Source organism: Oncorhynchus nerka, linkage group LG27 (assembly GCF_034236695.1).
Source record: "Oncorhynchus nerka isolate Pitt River linkage group LG27, Oner_Uvic_2.0, whole genome shotgun sequence".
In the NCBI taxonomy this organism is placed as follows: Eukaryota; Metazoa; Chordata; class Actinopteri; order Salmoniformes; family Salmonidae; genus Oncorhynchus; species Oncorhynchus nerka.
The window spans coordinates 77,810,708-77,829,984 of NC_088422.1; the positions used below are offsets into that span (position 1 = coordinate 77,810,708).

The 19,277-nt window shown below is 44.5% G+C and overlaps 1 protein-coding gene across 1 annotated transcript; it reads left to right on the plus strand.

Moving 5' to 3' along the window:
* The first annotated feature begins 4,291 nt into the window (after nucleotides 1-4,291).
* On the plus strand, nucleotides 4,292-16,096 carry LOC115112563 (thrombospondin type-1 domain-containing protein 4-like). The gene is made up of 9 exons (XM_065011170.1): nucleotides 4,292-4,512; nucleotides 5,536-5,590; nucleotides 5,821-5,890; nucleotides 7,214-7,581; nucleotides 8,092-8,424; nucleotides 8,872-9,013; nucleotides 12,896-12,998; nucleotides 14,053-14,189; nucleotides 16,067-16,096. Exons 2-9 carry the CDS (start codon nucleotides 5,562-5,564, stop codon nucleotides 16,094-16,096), a joined length of 1,212 nt encoding a protein of 403 aa, XP_064867242.1. The 5' UTR covers nucleotides 4,292-4,512; nucleotides 5,536-5,561.
* Nucleotides 16,097-19,277: the final 3,181 nt, after the last annotated feature.

The window sequence follows — 19,277 nt, forward strand, 5'->3', positions numbered from 1 at the left end:
AAGTGACAGCATGCTGTGCTTGGTGGGGAGATACAGTAGATCAGAGGAGAGGGAGATTAATAAGACCCTTTGTAGGAAAGCAAATGAGAACCGCTGGCAGGGCAGCACTTCCCAGGCCCAGCGCTCTGAGGGGTCAACTCAACATCAACTCCAACATGCCGGACATTTATATACCACTCGGTGAGTAATAACCACCCTTATTGGTCTATACTCTTTATTTAGAAGCTTATTTTTACACTGACTGAAAGATGTGGTACTGGAATCCATCATTGGAAAACGTCCTTCTGATATCTGTTGGACTGGTGCATGAGAACCAACAATCCTTGATGTGAGCAAAACAAGGTCATAAAATATAACTTCTGCAGACTCAGTTCTTGAGAACATTTTTGAGAGATGCTGGTATCAAATCAAACCATATGTAGAGTTTCCTTCCAAAGCAATGTATTCCCAGCTGAATTTTCCCCCACACTCTTATATCATGCCCAGCCTAAGGTTCCTCCTTCGACACTGTAATGGAGGCAGGCCAAGGAGAGCTCTGCTGTTGACAAGCAAAACACAACCAGTGTGTTTGTAGTCTCAAAGAGTTGCATAGGATCCGTCATATTAATTAATACAGTATATTGCCATGTAGGTGTTGCTGTCAATGAGGAATCTTCACCTTAATCCACTCAAATATTTGATACTAGCAAAGGAAAAAGCTCTCAGGTAAGAGTGAAACAAAAAATGTTTTATTGAATAAATATTGGATGCCTCGAGAATGATTGGCACATGCATCTAGAACCCAGGTTGTCTGTGGGAATCTAGACTGCATAAGCCCACTGAACATGAGCTCTGACTGCTATAACATGAGTCTCAAGGTCTTAGGCAAGGTTACTCTTTATGCATAATTCGTGAACTTATTCAGACATTAGGGAAATGTTTTAACAGAATGCATTATGGTGGCATGCACAACCAATGAAAGTGAAATTCATACAGTGTGTCGGTTGTTATCAAAACAATAGACTATCATGACAGATTATAAATTTTTTATTTATCCAATTTATCCTCAAATCAGAGTGTATTACCTGTCTCCACTGTAATAGCTTGTTTATTAGCCTAGATACCTCTCCATATAGAGTATGTGACGACAGAAACTGGCAGTAACCTTGTGTTGTATTATTTAACTGTCATGCAGGATGTATTTCACAGGATTAAATACTGGTTATACTGTAAACAAACCAGCTCTGTTGGCTCTGATAGTAGCCTCTGCTATCAGTTCACTCATGTATATCAAAATATGTATCTGTACTGTGGTGTACAGTTATCATACAGCAAATAGAGACATTTGATACCAGTTAAGATAGCAATGTGTTTGTGTATGGGTGAATGGACCAGAAGTATCCCATAGAAAACTGTTTTACTTCTCAAGCAAAGGACGGATTGAGAGTCTGAGGTGCTGCTGATGAGGAGTTAGCTTTTAAGTGTGTTCTATTGTTTCTGCTCGTAAAGCCATCCCACTGAGACACCACCTCCTCATAATGTATTATCTGGGCACATGGATTCCTCTTAGTTCCACTTCATAGGACAGAGTATTACTTTTAAGTGTGTTCTATTGATTCTGCCATCCCACTGAACAGCCATCCCACTGAGACACCACCTCCTCATAATGTATTATCTGTGTTCTACACATGGATTCCTCTTAGTTCCACTTCATAGTTCCACAGAGTATTACTTTTAAGTGTGTTCTATTGATTCTGCTCGTAAGCCATCCCACTGAGACACCACCTCCTCTGGACATAATGTATTATCTGGCATGGATTCCTCTTAGTTCCACTTCATAGGACAGAGTATTACTTTTAAGTGTGTTCTATTGATTCTGCTCGTAAAGCCATCCCACTGAGACACCACCTCCTCATAATGTATTATCTGGACACATGGATTCCTCTTAGTTCCACTTCATAGGACAGAGTATTACTTTTAAGTGTGTTCTATTGATTCTGCTCGTAAAGCCATCCCACTGAGACACCACCTCCTCATAATGTATTATCTGGGCACATGGATTCCTCTTAGTTCCACTTCATAGGACAGAGTATTACTTTTAAGTGTGTTCTATTGATTCTGCTCGTAAAGCCATCCCACTGAGACACCACCTCCTCATAATGTATTATCTGGGCACATGGATTCCTCTTAGTTCCACTTCATAGGACAGAGTATTACTTTTAAGTGTGTTCTATTGATTCTGCTCGTAAAGCCATCCCACTGAGACACCACCTCTGGACACATGGATTCTCATAATGTGTGTTCTATTATTCTGGACACATGGATTTCCTCTTAGTTCCACTTCATAGGACAGAGTATTACTTTTAAGTGTGTTCTATTGATTCTGCTCGTAAAGCCATCCCACTGAGACACCACCTCCTCATAATGTATTATCTGGGAACATGGATTCCTCTTAGTTCCACTTCATAGGACAGAGTATTACTTTTAAGTGTGTTCTATTGTTTCTGCTCGTAAAGCCATCCCACTGAGACACCACCTCCTCATAATGTATTATCTGGGCACATGGATTCCTCTTAGTTCCACTTCATAGGACAGAGTATTACTTTTAAGTGTGTTCTATTGATTCTGCTCGTAAAGCCATCCCACTGAGACACCACCTCCTCATAATGTATTATCTGGGCACATGGATTCCTCTTAGTTCCACTTCATAGGACAGAGTATTACTTTTCCCTGGTCCTGGAATGAGCTTAGCACATTGTTTATTGTTAGTTACAGTGCTGACTGTGCTGTACATCTGATGGCAGGGGGTTCACATTTTTGTCGATGACAGGGTAGAACAGCTCTCCGTTCGAACGTGTTTCCTTGTATAGTTTGAATGGGTCAACCGGAACAGTAGTTCATTAAGTTGCTATAATTGGGTGCGGTCACCCGTGACCATGGTTTGGAAACATAGAGGTTAAAGGCAAATTCACAGCCAGCATCAACATGGTCCCACCATTGAAAAAAGCCATTATGATAGCCGGCACCTTTGGGTACAAAGGCCATGATGAGACACATATGTCACACAGTGTATATATTATACAATGAAAGCCAGTAAGAAAACGATGGAGCTTAGGATGCACGCTCAACCAAGCACGACCTTAATTCATCCACTCAAATTAGGCAACTCTGCAAGCCAGGGAGAACAAGGCCATGGACCTTCACAGTATATTTTATTTACTTGATAGAGCAAGAAACAGGCCATTATAGGTAGTGAGACTTTCAGTATACACACACACACACACATACACACACACACACACACACACACACACACACACACACACACACACACACACACACACACACACACACACACACACACACACTTCCACAGTGAGCCACCCAGGTAGAATCCAATGGTTTTGGTTACAGTACTAACATTTTTTAAAATACTTTCCCTGGCCCTTTTTATTGTATTTGGTCTTTCAGCAAAAGACTGAGTTGGGGCAGTTTGACCTTTGTGTTGGCTTAAAGGGTGACAAATTATTATCCTGTGTACCAATGAATTGATTGCGGTTGTCAAGCAGTAATGACAGCAATAGCCCTTACCTAGTCTAGTCTCTACACTCTGGGCGCATGTTACAGCATGCTTCCTCTGTAGGAATGGGGAATTGTCATGGTCCATATTTCAGCAGTGAGAGGATGGTAGTGACCACCCAGGAGAGAAACACTCTCAGAGACTCTACCGGAGGAGGAGAACATATCTTATAGATGATGATGAAAATCTGACAAACCTTAGGAACTAGGACAGATTTATGAGTTAATAAAGCGTTTAGAAAAATATATATACTTAGTGTACAAAATATTTAGGGCACCTGCTATTTCCATTACATAAACTGACCAGGTGAATCCAGATGATTTCACCTGGTCAGTGTGGTCAGTGTAGTCAGTGTAGATGAAGGGGAGGAGAAAGAAAGATGTTTAAGCCTTGAGACATGGATGATATATGTGTGCCATTCAAATGGTGAATGGGCAAGACAAAATATTTAAATACCTTTTGAATGGGAAATGGTAGTAGGTGCCAGGCGCACCGTTTTGTGTCAAGAACTGCAACATGGACCAGCATCTCTGTGGAACGCTTTCAACAGCTTGTAGAGTCCATGCCCCAACAAACTGAGGCTGGGGGGTTGTACACTCAGTTTATGTCTCTCTCTCTCTCTGATTGAGGCAGCAGGGGGCGCAACACGTTCTTTTCTTCTCTCTGAGTAGAATTGTGTTTCAGGACGCCAGAGATAGAGAGAGAAAAAGAGAGAGGGAGAAAGTGAACGGAATAAAGTCATGTTGACCAGTGACCAGCACGTCTACAGAACGTTTGGATATTTGGAGCGGGTTTAAAATTGATTCGGTGGTAGTAACTTATTTACACCTGGATGGAACTCTGGCGATGCGCTTGGATTTTAGGATAACTGGCGCCACAATTTACAATTGAGAAGCAGCAATACTGCACTGGAGAAAGCAACAAGGTAGCAAACACAAACACAGTCATCCAAGGTAGGAACAGACCATTTACGTTTTATGAAAGTGTAATAATAATCATAATAGCCTAATCATAATCATATAATACATTAGGAAACATTATAATGCAATTGATGAAATGATTGACAAGTTAGTAATTTACACATAATTATGCGTATAATGTTTTTATTTTGTCGACTAATTTCTTTCAAATAAAATTCAAATGGTAGCCTACATGCTATGTTTCTCATAAATTGCCAAGGATTTCAGATTTTGAAAGTGTAATTTAATTTGGCTCGCTACTGCGCGCTCACACTTTAGATCCAAACCCCTCAGCCTGGAGGAGAGCCTCCTGTCCCGTCCCTGTCGGGTTTGACAGAATGTCGATCTTTTTGCGCAGGGTGCAGCCAGCTTTCTGTTTGTTGATAACACAGATATATACATGCCTGCAATTGTGATGTTGTTTACCATAACTAAATCATATGTGTAATAGCCCAGCCTCATAATACGTTTTAAAGAAGTTTGAATTAATAGTCCTAGCCTACATGTTTTTGGATACATTACAATTATAGGCTATTGTGCAAATAAAGTAAATAGATATTGTGGATATTATTTATTTAATGACAATGGAACTTTCCAAACCTCACGTGGAGTGGAATTACACCAGTGTGAGACAAACAAAACAGATAGGTCTATGTTTAAGTTGAAGTGATCTGTATACCCCCACATTCATCATACCACGTGTGGTTTATTTTGAGAGATACATCACAGATTCGTTTTTACTATGAGCACAATGATAAACTGTCACTGCAGTCCAGCCATCTGAAAATGGAGTTCTGTTTCCGTGGGTGGGCACTCATCAGGACCAGGGTTAGGGTCAAGGGTCAACACACATGGTCAAGTGGGCAGAACCTTCAGACAATCTGAGACACTAAAGAGCAGACCAGACACTGCATGTAGTCTTGAGGTGAAAGCTTTGTGTTAAATATGATATTACTGCTTTATTGCTGTGTTATGAATGTCATTATGTCTGCAAGTACAACATATCCCTTTTTTTAGGTACTGTAGCCCTCAATCTAGGAGATATGAGGGAACTTTGTATCTGGATTCTGAGGTGAGATATCACTTGACACTTATTACAGTCTGATCATGTTGGTGTACTGTACAATGATCAGACTCATCATAAACATGTTGTATCACACTGCAGCTGCTGATCATGCACTATGCATGACTCAATTTAATAGTTTTGTTTTAATTGTCTTCATTTCATATAACAATCATTTTTTCTCTGTAAAAACTGCTGTTAAATGTGTTATAGCTCAGTATGCTATCTGTCACACACAGAGTTTCCATGCTTCTGCTGCTGCTCAGGCCAAATCCCCTGGATTGCCAACTCACTACAGACCACAGGAAGGTCAGTAGAGTGGCTGGGGGTCAGCAGAGGGGAGAAGGGGAGCAGGGAGGGGGTTGTGCTGAGTGGAGGGCACGGAATCTGTGTTTTAACGTGTGTGGTCTGTTTGACATCCCCAAGCCCAGGTTGATAGACCTCCCTCGTGTGTTTGCAGCCTGAGAATCAATGTATCACTCGCCTTTATCATCATCTCACGCCGGTTGGCACAGACTCACGGAATCTGAACTGCCAAACAAGGCATGATCTTGTCTTCCGATCGTAACCCTAGCCAACCCTAGCCAATTAGCACCCTCCAGTTCCTTTCAACTGTACAGAGGAAGATTATAATGTCTGCTGCCGTGATGCTATTGTTCAACCACAAAGCCATTGAATACAACACTAGTCTATCCCGGCCCATGTAAACATGCAATCAGTCATTGAGGAAGGAAGAGCGAGAGACAGATAGAGAGAGAGAGAGCAAATTAATGATGGACCAATATTTATAACTGTCCTTTTGGAGAGTGTTGATGGACAGGCTAACTATCCAATCACAGACAACTGTCTGACAGGGCATTCCTCTCTGGGAGAGAGCTTGTCTCTGTTGGCCCTCTGCGTTTCCAGGAGTCCAGCTGTTTGACCCATGGCTGACCCTGGAGATGACAGTGGAGTAGAATTACAATGGCTGCAGCGAGGAGGAGGCCATGGTCTGAGTGATCTCTGAATAGCCCCATGTCGGTGACTGACAGAAGGATAGCTATCTGCCAACTCTCCCTACTATCCGTTTGGGTATTCTCTTACAGTCTTCTCAACGCCAAAGGGAGGCTGAGCCTTTACCATGTGCATGTGTAAGCTCACAGAGGACAGGATGAATGTAGACAAAGTGGCTCTTAAAGAGCTGGATTTCCCTCTTTGCGGCTCCTCGGGCAAAGCTGGCTGGCGCAGGGCAGGGCAGGGTTGGCTGGCGCAGGGTCCTGAGACAGAGAGTGCAGTGATAGCCACTAAGACGCTAATACGTCTCTGGCAGCGTTACACAGAGGGCTAGAGTCAACAGAGGGATATGCAGGTAGTCAGTAGGGGATGGGAGAGTAGCAGACAACCTCTAATCAGACAAATATGGGCTTTATCGGACATGAACAGAAGCTAATCTCATACAGAGCGAGGGAGAGAAAAAAACATTGTTGATGACATGACATTGTCTCATTGGCTTCAAGTCTTTCATGAGAATGATTTCTGGGAAGCCCTCTAATGTAATGATGTTATTATTTTGCTTCTCTAGTCTGCTCTCAAGTGGTGTCTGTTATCCGTGCTGTGGGTGGTGTAGGGCTTTAACTCAGGATGTTCCTGCAGGTTCCTCAAAGGGCAGAGCCCCAGCAGCAGGAGGCTGGAGGAGTGCAGGGTGGGGGCCCAGGCTCCTGGGGCTCCTGGGGTCCTTGGTCCTCCTGCTCCCGCTCCTGTGGGGGAGGGGTTCAGGAACAGAACCGACCCTGCCTACCCTCCTACAACCCTTCCATGGCTTCAGCTGCCTACCCCTCCAGGCCAGGTGGCCACCACCCCAACCAGAACCCAGGCCATGTAATGTCTGCCCTAAGACCCACTGTCCCACTGCACCGCACCAATCCTGGGAGACCCCCACCGTCCAACAGCAACACCAGCTTGGCCAGCCGAGGAGAGCTGAGGGACCAGCAGAGAGACAGAGAGGCTCATGCTGGACACAGGTACAGTATCTATCACACCATACAGACAGGGGCCTGTCTCTGTCTTTCAGTCTGGCCTGTGTTTAATGCCCTGTCTAAAAGTGTCCCTGTGGAGCTCCAGCTCACCCCATGGTCCATTGGACTCCCCTCCAGTGTAAAGCTATTCTTTTATGGATGGAGTCAATGGCTCGGCTTGTACTTGGCGGGTTTGTGGCCTCCTTCCTGTGAGCTCGAGTTAAAAAGCTTTTAAATAAATAGAGCTGACAGTTGAGTAATGGGGGTTGTTGACGTAGGAATCCAAGCCTCCAGACAAAAGCGCTCTCTGCTCGGCGCTTGCTTGCTGACATTAATATCCATCCGCTTCTCAGAAGTAATTTGCACTTGTGATGTGTGTCTTTGACATTTTATTTGACAGTCTTTGATAATCCATGCAACACATTTTGAAAGTAAACAAGTGCCGTAAGTGGAGGCTATTATACACAGACAATTGTCTTTACACGTGTGTGTGTGTGTGTTTGTGTGTGTTTTCAGGACGGGCAGTGACAGTCCCATCATTCCAGGGAAGTATGGCTATGGGAGGATGCCTTATGTTGTGTCTCTCCAGACAGACAAAGGCCAGACGTCTGGAATAGAGACAGGGGCTGGCCGCTCCCACAGACAGAGACGCTCCCCGTTCTCTGACCCCAGCCCATCAGCCACCAGGCACGGAGGCCACAGGCCAAACCCCTACCGTCCGCCCTACAACAACCCCCATCTCCACAGCTACAGCCAAGTCTATCACCAGCCCCCAGCCCCCCAACCCAGGTCTAACCCTAACCCAGCCTCCCCTCCCAGGGCTAACCCTAACCCAGCCTCCCAGCCCAGGTCTAACCCTAACTCTAACCCTAACTCTAACCCAGCCCCCCAGCATAGGTCTAACCCTAACCCAGCCTCCCAGACCAGGGCTAACCCTAACTCTAACCCTAACCCAGCCCCCCAGCATAGGTCTAACCCTAACCCAGCCTCCCAGCCCAGGGCTAACTCTAACCCAGTCCCCCAACCCAGGTCTAACCCTAACCCAGCCTCCAAGCCCAGGGCTAACCCTAACTCTAACCCTAACCCAGCCCCCCAGCCCAGGGCTAACTCTAACCCTAACCCAGCCCCTCAGCCCAGGGCTAACTCTAACCCTAACCCAGCCCCCCAGCCCAGGGCTAACTCTAACCCTAACCCAGCCCCCCAGCCCAGGGCCAACTCTAACCCTAACCCAGCCCCCAGGCCCAGGTCTAACCCTAATTCTAACCCACCCTGGTCCTCCTCACTCTATCAGCCCAGCCAGGGGCACCAACCTAGGCAGGAGCAGCAGCACTCATCCAGCCAGGCCTCAGCGGATCATCAACCCTTTGGACTGCCCTACAACCCCCTGCCCACCTCCTGTGTGGGAGAGCACAACCAGTACAAGATTTGCAACACCGATGTAAGAACGGTTCAGCCATCACTTATGATCATTTATGAATGAATCCCTCACTGTAACCCACAGCTAAACAGCTAAATCAATCATGAAGGGTAAAACATGGAGGTTATTAAGGAAGATGAGGTCTGATAAGACAGTTATAGTGGAAATGTTGCGATGGTTGACTTTGATAGGCACCGATTGTTAAGACTGAAAATGGCGCTGTTTTACGGTCTCCTAACCATTTGTGCTATTATTGTGTTTTTTTTTGCGATATTTGTAAATGATTTTGTACATAATGTTTCTGCAACCGTATCTAACGGAAGAAAAGAGCTTCTGGATATCAGGACAGCGATCACTCATCTCGGATTAGACAAAGATTTCTTCAACAACACCAACAAGCAGGACTCAAACGATATTCTCCAAACACCCCACAGGGCAGACATCCCAATTATTCGCAAAAGGAAGCAACGCAGAGGACGAAGAGCCGGATGCCCCGTCCGGACCCGCAGAAGACAACTAGGAAAGCTGACGTTACCGTCAATATTACTCGCCAACGTGCAATCATTGGACAATAAACTAGACGAGGTAAGATCACGAATATCCTACCAACGGGACATCAAAAACTGTAATATCCTATGTTTCACGGAATCGTGGCTGAATGACGACATGGATATTCAGCACTGGCAGGATAGAACAGCACACTCCGGTAAGGGGGGGCGGTCTGTGCATATTTGTAAACAACAGCTGGTGCACGAAATCTAAGGAAGTCTCTAGATTTTGCTCACCTGAAGTAGAGTATGTTGTAATAAACTGCAGGCCACTCTACTTGCCTAGAGAGTTCTCAGCTATACTTTTCGTGGCTGTTTATTTACCACCACAGGCTGGCACTAAGACCGCACTCAGTCAGCTGTATAAGGAAATAAGCAAACAGGAAACCACTTACCCAGAGGCGGCGCTCCTAGTGGCCGGAGACTTTAATGCAGGGAAACTTAAATCAGTTCTACCAAATCTCTATCAACATGTTAAATGTGCAACCAGATGGAAAGAAATTCTAGATCACCTGTACACCACACACAGAGATGCGTACAGAGCTCTCCCTCACCCTCCGTTTGGTAAATCCGACCACAACTCTATCCTCCTGATTCCTGATTACAAGCAAAAATTAAAGCAGGAAGGACCAGTGACTCGGGCTATAAAAAAAATGGTCAGATGAAGCAGATGCTAAACTACTGGACTGCTTTGCTATCACAGACTGGAACATGTTCCGGGATTCTTCCGATGACATTGAGGAGTACACCACATCAGTCACTGGATTTATCAATAAGTGCATTGAGGACGTCATCCCCACAGTGACTGTACGTACATACCCCAACCAGAAGCCATGGATTACAGGCAACATTTGCACTGAGCTAAAGAGTAGAGCTGCCGCTTTTAAGGTGCGGGATTCTAACCTGGAAGCTTACAAGAAATCCCGCTATGCCCTGCGACGAACCATCAAACAGGCAAAGCGTCAATACAGGACTAAGGTTGAATCATACTACACCGGCTCTGACGCTCGTCAGATGTGGCAGGGCTTGCAAATTATTACAGACTACAAAGGGAAGCACAGCCGCGAGCTGCCCAGTGACACGAGCCTACCAGATGAGCTAAATCACTTCTATGCTCGCTTCGAGGCAACCAACACTGAGGCATGCATGAGAGCATCAGCTGTTCCGGACGACTGTGTGATCACGCTCTCCGTAGCCGACGTGAGTAAGACCTTTAAACAGGTCAACATACACAAGGCTGCGGGGCCAGACGGATTACCAGGACGTGTGCTCTGGGCATGTGCTGACCAACTGGCAGGTGTCTTCACCGACATTTTTAACATGTCCCTGATTGAGTCTGTAATACCAACATGCTTCAAGCAGACAACCATAGTCCCTGTGCCCAAGAACACAAAGGCAACCTGCCTAAATGACTACAGACCCGCAGCACTCACGTCCTTAGCCATGAAGTGCTTTGAAAGGCTGGTAATGGCTCACATCAACACCATTATCCCAGAAACCCTAGACCCACTCCAATTTGCATACCGCCCAAACAGATCCACAGATGATGCAATCTCTATTGCACTCCACACTGCCCTTTCCCACCTGGACAAAAGGAACACCTATGTGAGAATGCTATTCATTGACTACAGCTCAGCGTTCAACACCATAGTACCCTCAAAGCTCATCACCAAGCTAAGGATCCTGGGACTAAACACCTCCCTCTGCAACTGGATCCTGGACTTCCTAACAGGCCGCCCCCAGGTGGTGAGGGTAGATAGCAACACATCTGCCATGCTGATCCTCAACACTGTAGCTCCCCAGAGGTGCGTGCTCAGTCCCCTCCTGTACTCCCTGTTCACCCACGACTGCATGGCCAGGCACGACTCCAACACCATCATTAAGTTTGCTGACGACACAACAGTGGTAGGAGGTCAGAGACCTGGCCGGGTGGTATCAGAATAACAACCTATCCCTCAACGTAACCAAGACTAAGGAGATGATTGTGGACTACAGGAAAAGGAGCACCAAGCACGTCCCCATTCTCATCGACGGGGCTGTAGTGGAGCAGGTTGAGAGCTTCAAATTCCTTGGTGTCCACATCAACAACAAACTAGATTGGTCCAAACACACCAAGACAGCCGTGAATCAAATCAAATCAAATGTATTTATATAGCCCTTCTTACATCAGCTGATATCTCAAAGTGCTGTACAGAAACCCAGCCTAAAACCCCAAACAGCAAGCATTTTTTAAATGATTTTTAAAAATGTAAAAGGCAATACGTTTTGTGCTCCTGTCTATTTCTCTCTAGTCTCTATTATTATAAAGAACATTGAAACACCAGTGCATTACCAAATGCAAAGTGAAGAGGGCACGACAAAGCCTATTCCCCCTCAAGAAACTAAAAAGATTTGGCATGGATCCTGAGATCCTCAAAGGTTCTACAGCTGCAACATCGAGAGCATCCTGACCGGTTGCATCACTGCCTGGTACGGCAACTACTCGGCCTCCGACCGCAAGGCACTTCAGAGGGTAGTGCATATGGCCCAGTACATCACTGGGGCAAAGCTGCCTGCCATCCAGGACCTCTACACCAGGCGGTGTCAAGAGGAAGGCCCTAAAAATTGTCAAAGACCCCAGCCACCCCAGTCATAGACTGTTCTCTCTACTACCGCATGGCAAGCGGTACCGGAGAACCAAGTCTAGGACAAAAAGGCTTCTCAACAGTTTTTACCCCCAAGCCATAAGACTCCTGAACAGGTAACCAAATGGTTACCCGGACTATTTGCATTGTGTGCCTCCCCCCACAACCCCTCTTTTACGCTGCTGCTACTCTCTGTTTATCTTATATGCATAGTCACTTTAACTATACATTCATGTACATACTACCTAAATTGGCCCGACCAACCAGTGCTCCCGAACATTGGCTAACCGGGCTATCTGCATTGTGTCCCACCACCCGTCAACCCCTCTTTTTACGCTTCTGCTACTCTCTGTTCATCATATATGCATAGTCACTTTAACGATACCTACATGTACATACTACCTCAATAAGCCTGACTGACAGGTGTCTGTATATAACCCTGCTACTCTTTTTTCAAATGTCTTTTTACTGTTGTTTTATTTCTTTACTTACCTACACACACACACACACACACACACACACACACATACCTTTTTTCCCCGCACCATTGGTTAGAGCCTGTAAGTAAGCATTTCACTGTAATGCTTACTTACAGGTTGTTGTATTTGGTGCACGTGACAAATAAACTTTGATTTGATTTGAATTTACCTTGGGGGAGAATGTGGCCATGTCTTGTCTTAGTAGGCCGGGGGACACATATTCACTCTCTATCTGTCTATATGTCTGTCCAGGCCTGTCCTCCAGCCAGCAGACACATCAGAGCGGTGCAGTGTTCTTCCTACAACAGCTATCCCTTCATGGGTCGACTGTACGAGTGGGAGCCTTTCAATGAAGGTGTGGGTGGGTCTCGTCATGTTTTTCATATTGCCTTGGTGTTGGACAATATTATCCAAGGTGTGAGGTGATGTAAGCACCACAGTATGTCACCTGTCTCAGCCATTTTGATGAATGTCCTGAGCTGCCAGATGTTGTTTAGCTGTTTAGAGATCTAGGTGTCTTAAGTATCCAAGCAACAGTCAAAACACCTCAAGGATAGACAATTACTTGTAGGATACTGATGAACATGTTATGTTTTTCTTCTCTCTGTTGGAGTGAATGGCATTTACGGCAGACGTATGACTTGATTAAAGCTCAAATAACTTCAGTTTAGTTGATGAGGACAAGTCAAGTTCGCTATCTCAAACACATGAACATGCAATTACAACACTTTTAGCATAGCTGTCCTTGTAACCTCATGAGCAAAACATCTGAGTGAAGTCCAAGTGCAGGTGGATTACAAACCTGACGTTACATTCACCCCACTGCCTGCCAACTCCCAGTGGTTTCCAGGCCTGGAGGGCATCTGCCTCCCTCCCACACAAGAGACACCACCCAGAGGTCTGTGGTTCTAATTACCACTAATGGATCACCAGAGAAGAGAAAATAACCTGTTAACTTCCCTTGATCCCTTGGATTTATTAGGAATTTAGCTTTCATAGTGGTTAGAGTGTTGGACTAGTAACCGAAAGGTTGCAAGTTCAAATCCCTGAGCTAACAAGGTACAAATCTGTCATTCTGCACCTGAACAGGCAGTTAACCCACTGTTCCTAGGCCGTCATTGAAAATAAGAATGTGTTCTTGCCTTGTTAAATAAAGGTGAAACAAAAATACATTTAAAAAAAGACCACTCCTCACATCAGTTGCTAGATGGCAGCATGGCTCAATGGAAGAAAACAACAACTCTTTACTGCTCTAGATCACAGTTCTAATGCAGCAGTCTACCCAGCTTGTCCACCTACATTGAACAATGTACATTTACAGTCCTGCCAGGCACCCTACCAGAGAGAGATAATGTTTTGTACTCATAAATCATATCAAATCATTTGTTTCTGTGTCTCCTCTGTCACAGTTTCAGGGGACCAGCGTTGTGAGCTCAACTGTCGTGCGATCGGTTTCCGCTTCTATGTGCGTCAGTCGGATAGGGTCATCGATGGGACGCCGTGCGGCCAGAACGAGACTTCCATCTGTGTGGCAGGGAGGTGTCAGGTAGGACACTTAACTCATTTACCAGTGGCCTGGTCAGACCTGTGGACTCCTGCCAAACCACTCGGAATAGAACAGAACAGTGACAGGATGGATGGAATCAGAGAAGAAAAGCTAAGTTTAATTCATTTAGATGAAATGTTGACATCATTCCACACAAACTTTCAAACACGATAAAACACAGCCCCAATAGAGTTCTCAAGATCAACTGCATCCAAACACAAGATCGTTTTTTAAATTAACAACATTTAATCAATTACACATAACCAGCAGAGGGCAGCAGAGTATAACACTGTTATCTTTCCATAAGGAGTGAAACAGAGGTCAGGTTGGGGTGACTGGGTTCTGAGTCTGGGATCTGGGATCCCAATGAAGGATCATGATGGACATATTTGTTCCTTTAACTTTATTTTTTTTATATACATCTCTAAAATACACCTGTGGCTAGAAATTGGAGAGACATAAGTCCCTGTGTAAACCTGTTATATTGACTGGCTTTGTGTCCAGTGTGCAGCTGGATACATTTTACTTCTTATTTCATTAGGATTTAACTCTTAGAAATGTTTTTCCAATATGATTTTAAGCCATAATTCTGAGTGAACCCTTTCCAAGTTGCGCTCTAGGAACTCGTGCTTGCCTCTGAGTCTCCCTTCAACTCAATTTGCTGCGCTCTCAACCACATTTTTTCCCGCCATGGAGATCTTTACTATATTAAGATTTAATCAAGATAAAGAGTCCCTCTGATCTCATATTAGCTTAGACTAATTTCTACTTTTAATACCAGTGAAATTGTGATTTATCACAGGGGCCAGTGTTCTCACCAGACCTTCAGCCCTCCAGCCGATAGATATCTGGGCAGTGTGGTGACTAGCTGACCCCATGGAGGGAGTGGTCCGCTTTTATGTGGCCGGGGTGGGATCTCACTCAGTATTCATGCAGCTGGTCTGTGGTCTGTGGGTGTGGTATGGACTGCAGTTTGCACTGTACTGTACTCTACTATACTGCGCTGTACTAGACTATACTGAAGCTTATACTGTTGTGGTATGGACAGTAGTGTGGACTAGACTTTCTGGACTGGACTGCTCTACTGTACTCTACTGTATTGGACTGTACTCTTCTGTACTCTACTGTAGCTTATACTGCTGTGGTCTGTGGGTGTGGTATGAACTGTACAGAACTGTGTACTGTACTTTACTCTATGTGTCTATGTCCTTTTTGGCCCTCTGTCTCTGATACCCTGCAGTGAGTTGCCCAGTAAGTTTACTTCTGTATAACACGGCCCATCTCTGTCCAAGGCGGACCCTGGATTTGAACCGACGCTAACGTCAACACCACTTCCCCAGAAAGCCTAGGCATTTCCGACAGTAACTTCACCATCTGCTACACATTGTGAGCTAAACCAACCAGGGACCATTCTGTACTCTCTCTCACTACTAGGGAACGTATTGAGGCCTGATTTCTGTGTATACTCACCTAGGGAATATATTCAGCAGGTCAGGGCACATCCCATAGTAGCAGTGAGATGCTGTCATAAATTATATTGAGGAGACCAAAGTAGACTGATGACATAGACACTGAAACATCTGCTTTTCCTGCCTTGGCCCTTTTTGCTTGCGTACAATAAAATCACATCTCCTACTGTAGCTGTAACCAAAGGCTCTGTTTTTTCTGCCCTCTGTGTGGAGCTGGAGTCAGTTTGCAGCAGGCATCTCTTTACTTTGTATGGTTAAACTTTGACTCTGTTATTTCACAATGTGTCTGCAGAGGCTTATGGCTGCATTCTCTTTGAGCTCAATCAGATTTTGCCTATAGATATGTTGCATAGAGTAGAGCCCAGGTCTGTTTCTGCCTTGTCTGTTTCCTGTGGTCCTGCTCAACAGAAAGCAGACCTGTCCTGCACTGTGTGCTGAACTCTGTGTTTCTGTTTTTAATAAGCACAGGGTGTGTGTGAGTGTGTATGTGTGTGTGCGCGTATGGGTGGGGGTGATTTCCTAGTGTGATGAGAGGTGGTGCTGGGGCGTATAATGCAGGAGTATGTGTGTTTATTTATGTGTACCACACACACCAATAGATAAGTAGAGTTTCCCACTGCAGATCCTGGAGAGCTTGGCATCCTGCCCACTCATAGCCCTATAGCTCTACAGTCCTAAATACACACTGTAGACACAGACAGGTTTGACCTAAATTAGGCTCAGTGACAATCCCTGTATTATTGCAGTAGATAATTCGTTCTCAATGATTTACCTGGCTAAATACAGGTTGAATAAATAAATATTGATCCCCTACTCTTTCTATTAGTCGGGCTAAACACATGTGTTTTGTGTGGTCCATCCCGGATCAATATGATAAACAACCTAGCTCTCAATCTGACCTCTGACCTAAGGTGTCCCTGCATGCTTCTGGTTCATGTTCCTGACCCACTTTGATGATATATCAGTCTGACTTTATAGCTCAGTAAACACGGTGACATTTCCTTTAGGTCCATGTCTCAGAGCTCATACTGTTAGTCAGGCAGTGAGTTGAGTATCAGACTATTAGAGAATGTCAGAAACGGAACATCTTCTTTCTTCAAAATGGCCCTAGATAGTTGAAAAAAGGATTTGGCAGATATCCAGTAGTCATAGGTTAAAAATGCCAGTAAGCCTGCTTGTATTGGTCCCTATTAAGTCCCTGTGCTTACTGTGAGACAGGCAGGATGCATGCTGAATGTAGGAGAGCTTAGTTGGCTAAACACTTGGTCTGTTCTGTGGTCTCTGTGCTCAGAATCTTGCTTTGTATTAAGATTGGTCTTCCTACAGCTGTGATGCCTTGTCTCCAATGAGCCGCCTCAGGGCTGTGGAACTGGGTTATATGCAATGCACTTTTGGTTAAAAACATAACTGTGGAATTGCACTACACACTTGATTAGATAGCGCAACATAAACTGTGAAATGAATGACGTTGAATGACTCTTGGCATGTGGCCCACTGTGATCACTTACGGCTCGTAAGAAAATGAACGGAATGGTGCCAGGTTTCATAGCAGCACGAGAACCATCCGGCATGAAGGTATTCTCAGAGCTAGAGAGACATCTATCTCTGTCAGTGAGAGAGTAGTAAACCATATTCTACTTCTACAGTCCCTTTAGCTCAGTTGGTAGAGCATGGCGCTTGCAACGCCAGGACGGTGGGTTTGATTCCCAGGGCCACCCATACGTAACATTGTATGCACGCATGACTGTAAGTCACTTTGGATAAAAGGTTTTGCTAAATGGTATAGATGTATTACATACAGTGGGCTCCAAAATTACTGGCACCCCTGACTGGCAATGCACAAACAATACTAAAAAATATAAACAATATGATTATAGAGAGAAACTCAAAATACCAACATGAGAAATACTGTACTTTATTCATGTTTCAATGGAACCCACCAAAATAATTTATTGATTTAATAAAAAATGAAGGTTTCACAATTAATGGCACCCTTAAAGATTATTGTAAGTAACATCTACCAAAATTAAATCAGGAATTAAATTCCACTTATTTAAGTAAATCTAAGTCTTAGAAACTATATTGAGCCATTACATCACTTCCTGTTTCACTAAGGTATAAAAATTAGGTAACACGCATGCAATTACCCTTTTTAAAAAAAATTTTTTTTTACCTTTATTTTACTAGGCAAGTCAGTTAAGAACAAATTCTTATTTTCAATGACGGCCTAGGAACAGTGGGTTAACTACCTGTTCAGGGGCAGAACGACAGATTTGTACCTTGTCAGCTCGGGATTCGAACTTGCAACCTTTCGGTTCCTAGTCCAACGCTCTAACCACTAGGCTACCCTGCGCGCAATATCCCTTTGTCATCCAACCATGAAGAAAACAAAAGAACTGGCCATTCAAAAGAGACAGATGGTCATAGACCTTCATAAATCTGGCAATGGCTATAAGAAGATCCACAAACGATTGAATATACCTTTGAGCACTGTCAGGGCAATTATTACAAAATTTAAAAGATATGGAGCAGTTGAAAACCTCACGGGTTGAGGATGCAAATGCATTTTGCCCCCCAGTATAGGGAGGAGGATGGTGAGAGAAGCAACAAAACCCCCAAGAATCACTGTAAAGAATTGCAGGCCTTGGTGGCGTCTTGGAGTCACCAGGTTCAAACGCCACCTCCACAACCACAGGCTCTTTGGAAGGGTTGCCAGAAGAAAGCCCTGTCTGACCCCAAGACACAGACGCAAGCGCTTGGAGTTTGCCAAACATCATTTAAATTATGACTGGAAGAAGGTGCTCCGGTCAGATGAAACCAACATTGAATGTTTTGGTCAGATACAGCATCGGCATGTTTGGCATCGAAACAGAGATGCATACAAGGAGAGGCACCTCATACCCACGGTGAAATATGGAGGTGGGGCTGTTTTAATTCCCGAGGTCCAGGCGAACTGGTTAAGATTGATGGCATAATGAATACCACCAAGTATCAGGCATTTTTGGCTGACAATCTGGTTGCCTCTGCCAGAAGGCTGGGACTTGGCCGTAGGTGGACTTTCCAACAAGACAATGACCCAAAACATACCTCGAGATCCACACAGAAATGGTTCTGTGACAACAAAATCAATGTTCTGCCATGGCCATCTCAGTCGCCGGACCTCAATCCAATCCAAAACCTGTGGGCTGAGTTGAAGAGGCCAGTTGATAAGCGCAAACGCAAGAATGTGAAGGATCTGCATAGAGGAATGGTCCAAAATCCCTCCAAATGTGTTTCTTAACCTTGTCAAACATTACAGGAATAAGACCATGCTGTTATCCTTGCCAGAGGTGGATGCGTTATGTACTAAATGAGGAGTGCCAATAATTATGAAACCTTGATTTTGGTGAAATGTGTTTTGTTTTAAATAAATGTATGATTTTGTTGAAACATTAATAAAGTACAGTATTTCTCACATGTTGGTATTTTGAGTTTATCTCTAAAATTATGTTGTTTATATTTGTTTAAGTATTGTTTGTGTGTTGCCAGTCAGGAGTGGCAGTCATTTTGGAGCCCACAGTACATTACTTTAGCAGACGGAGAACACTGCTAAGTTCTTCTCTCTACGCAGGTGCTTTAG

Excerpts from the sequence above, each read along its gene's own strand:
- LOC115112563 (XM_065011170.1), top strand. The coding sequence starts at position 5,562 with ATGAGGGAACTTTGTATCTGGATTCTGAG. Across the intron at positions 9,014-12,895 it reads ACAAGATTTGCAACACCGAT|GCCTGTCCTCCAGCCAGCAG; the intron begins GTAAGAACGGTT and ends ATGTCTGTCCAG. Across the intron at positions 12,999-14,052 it reads GTGGGAGCCTTTCAATGAAG|TTTCAGGGGACCAGCGTTGT; the intron begins GTGTGGGTGGGT and ends CCTCTGTCACAG.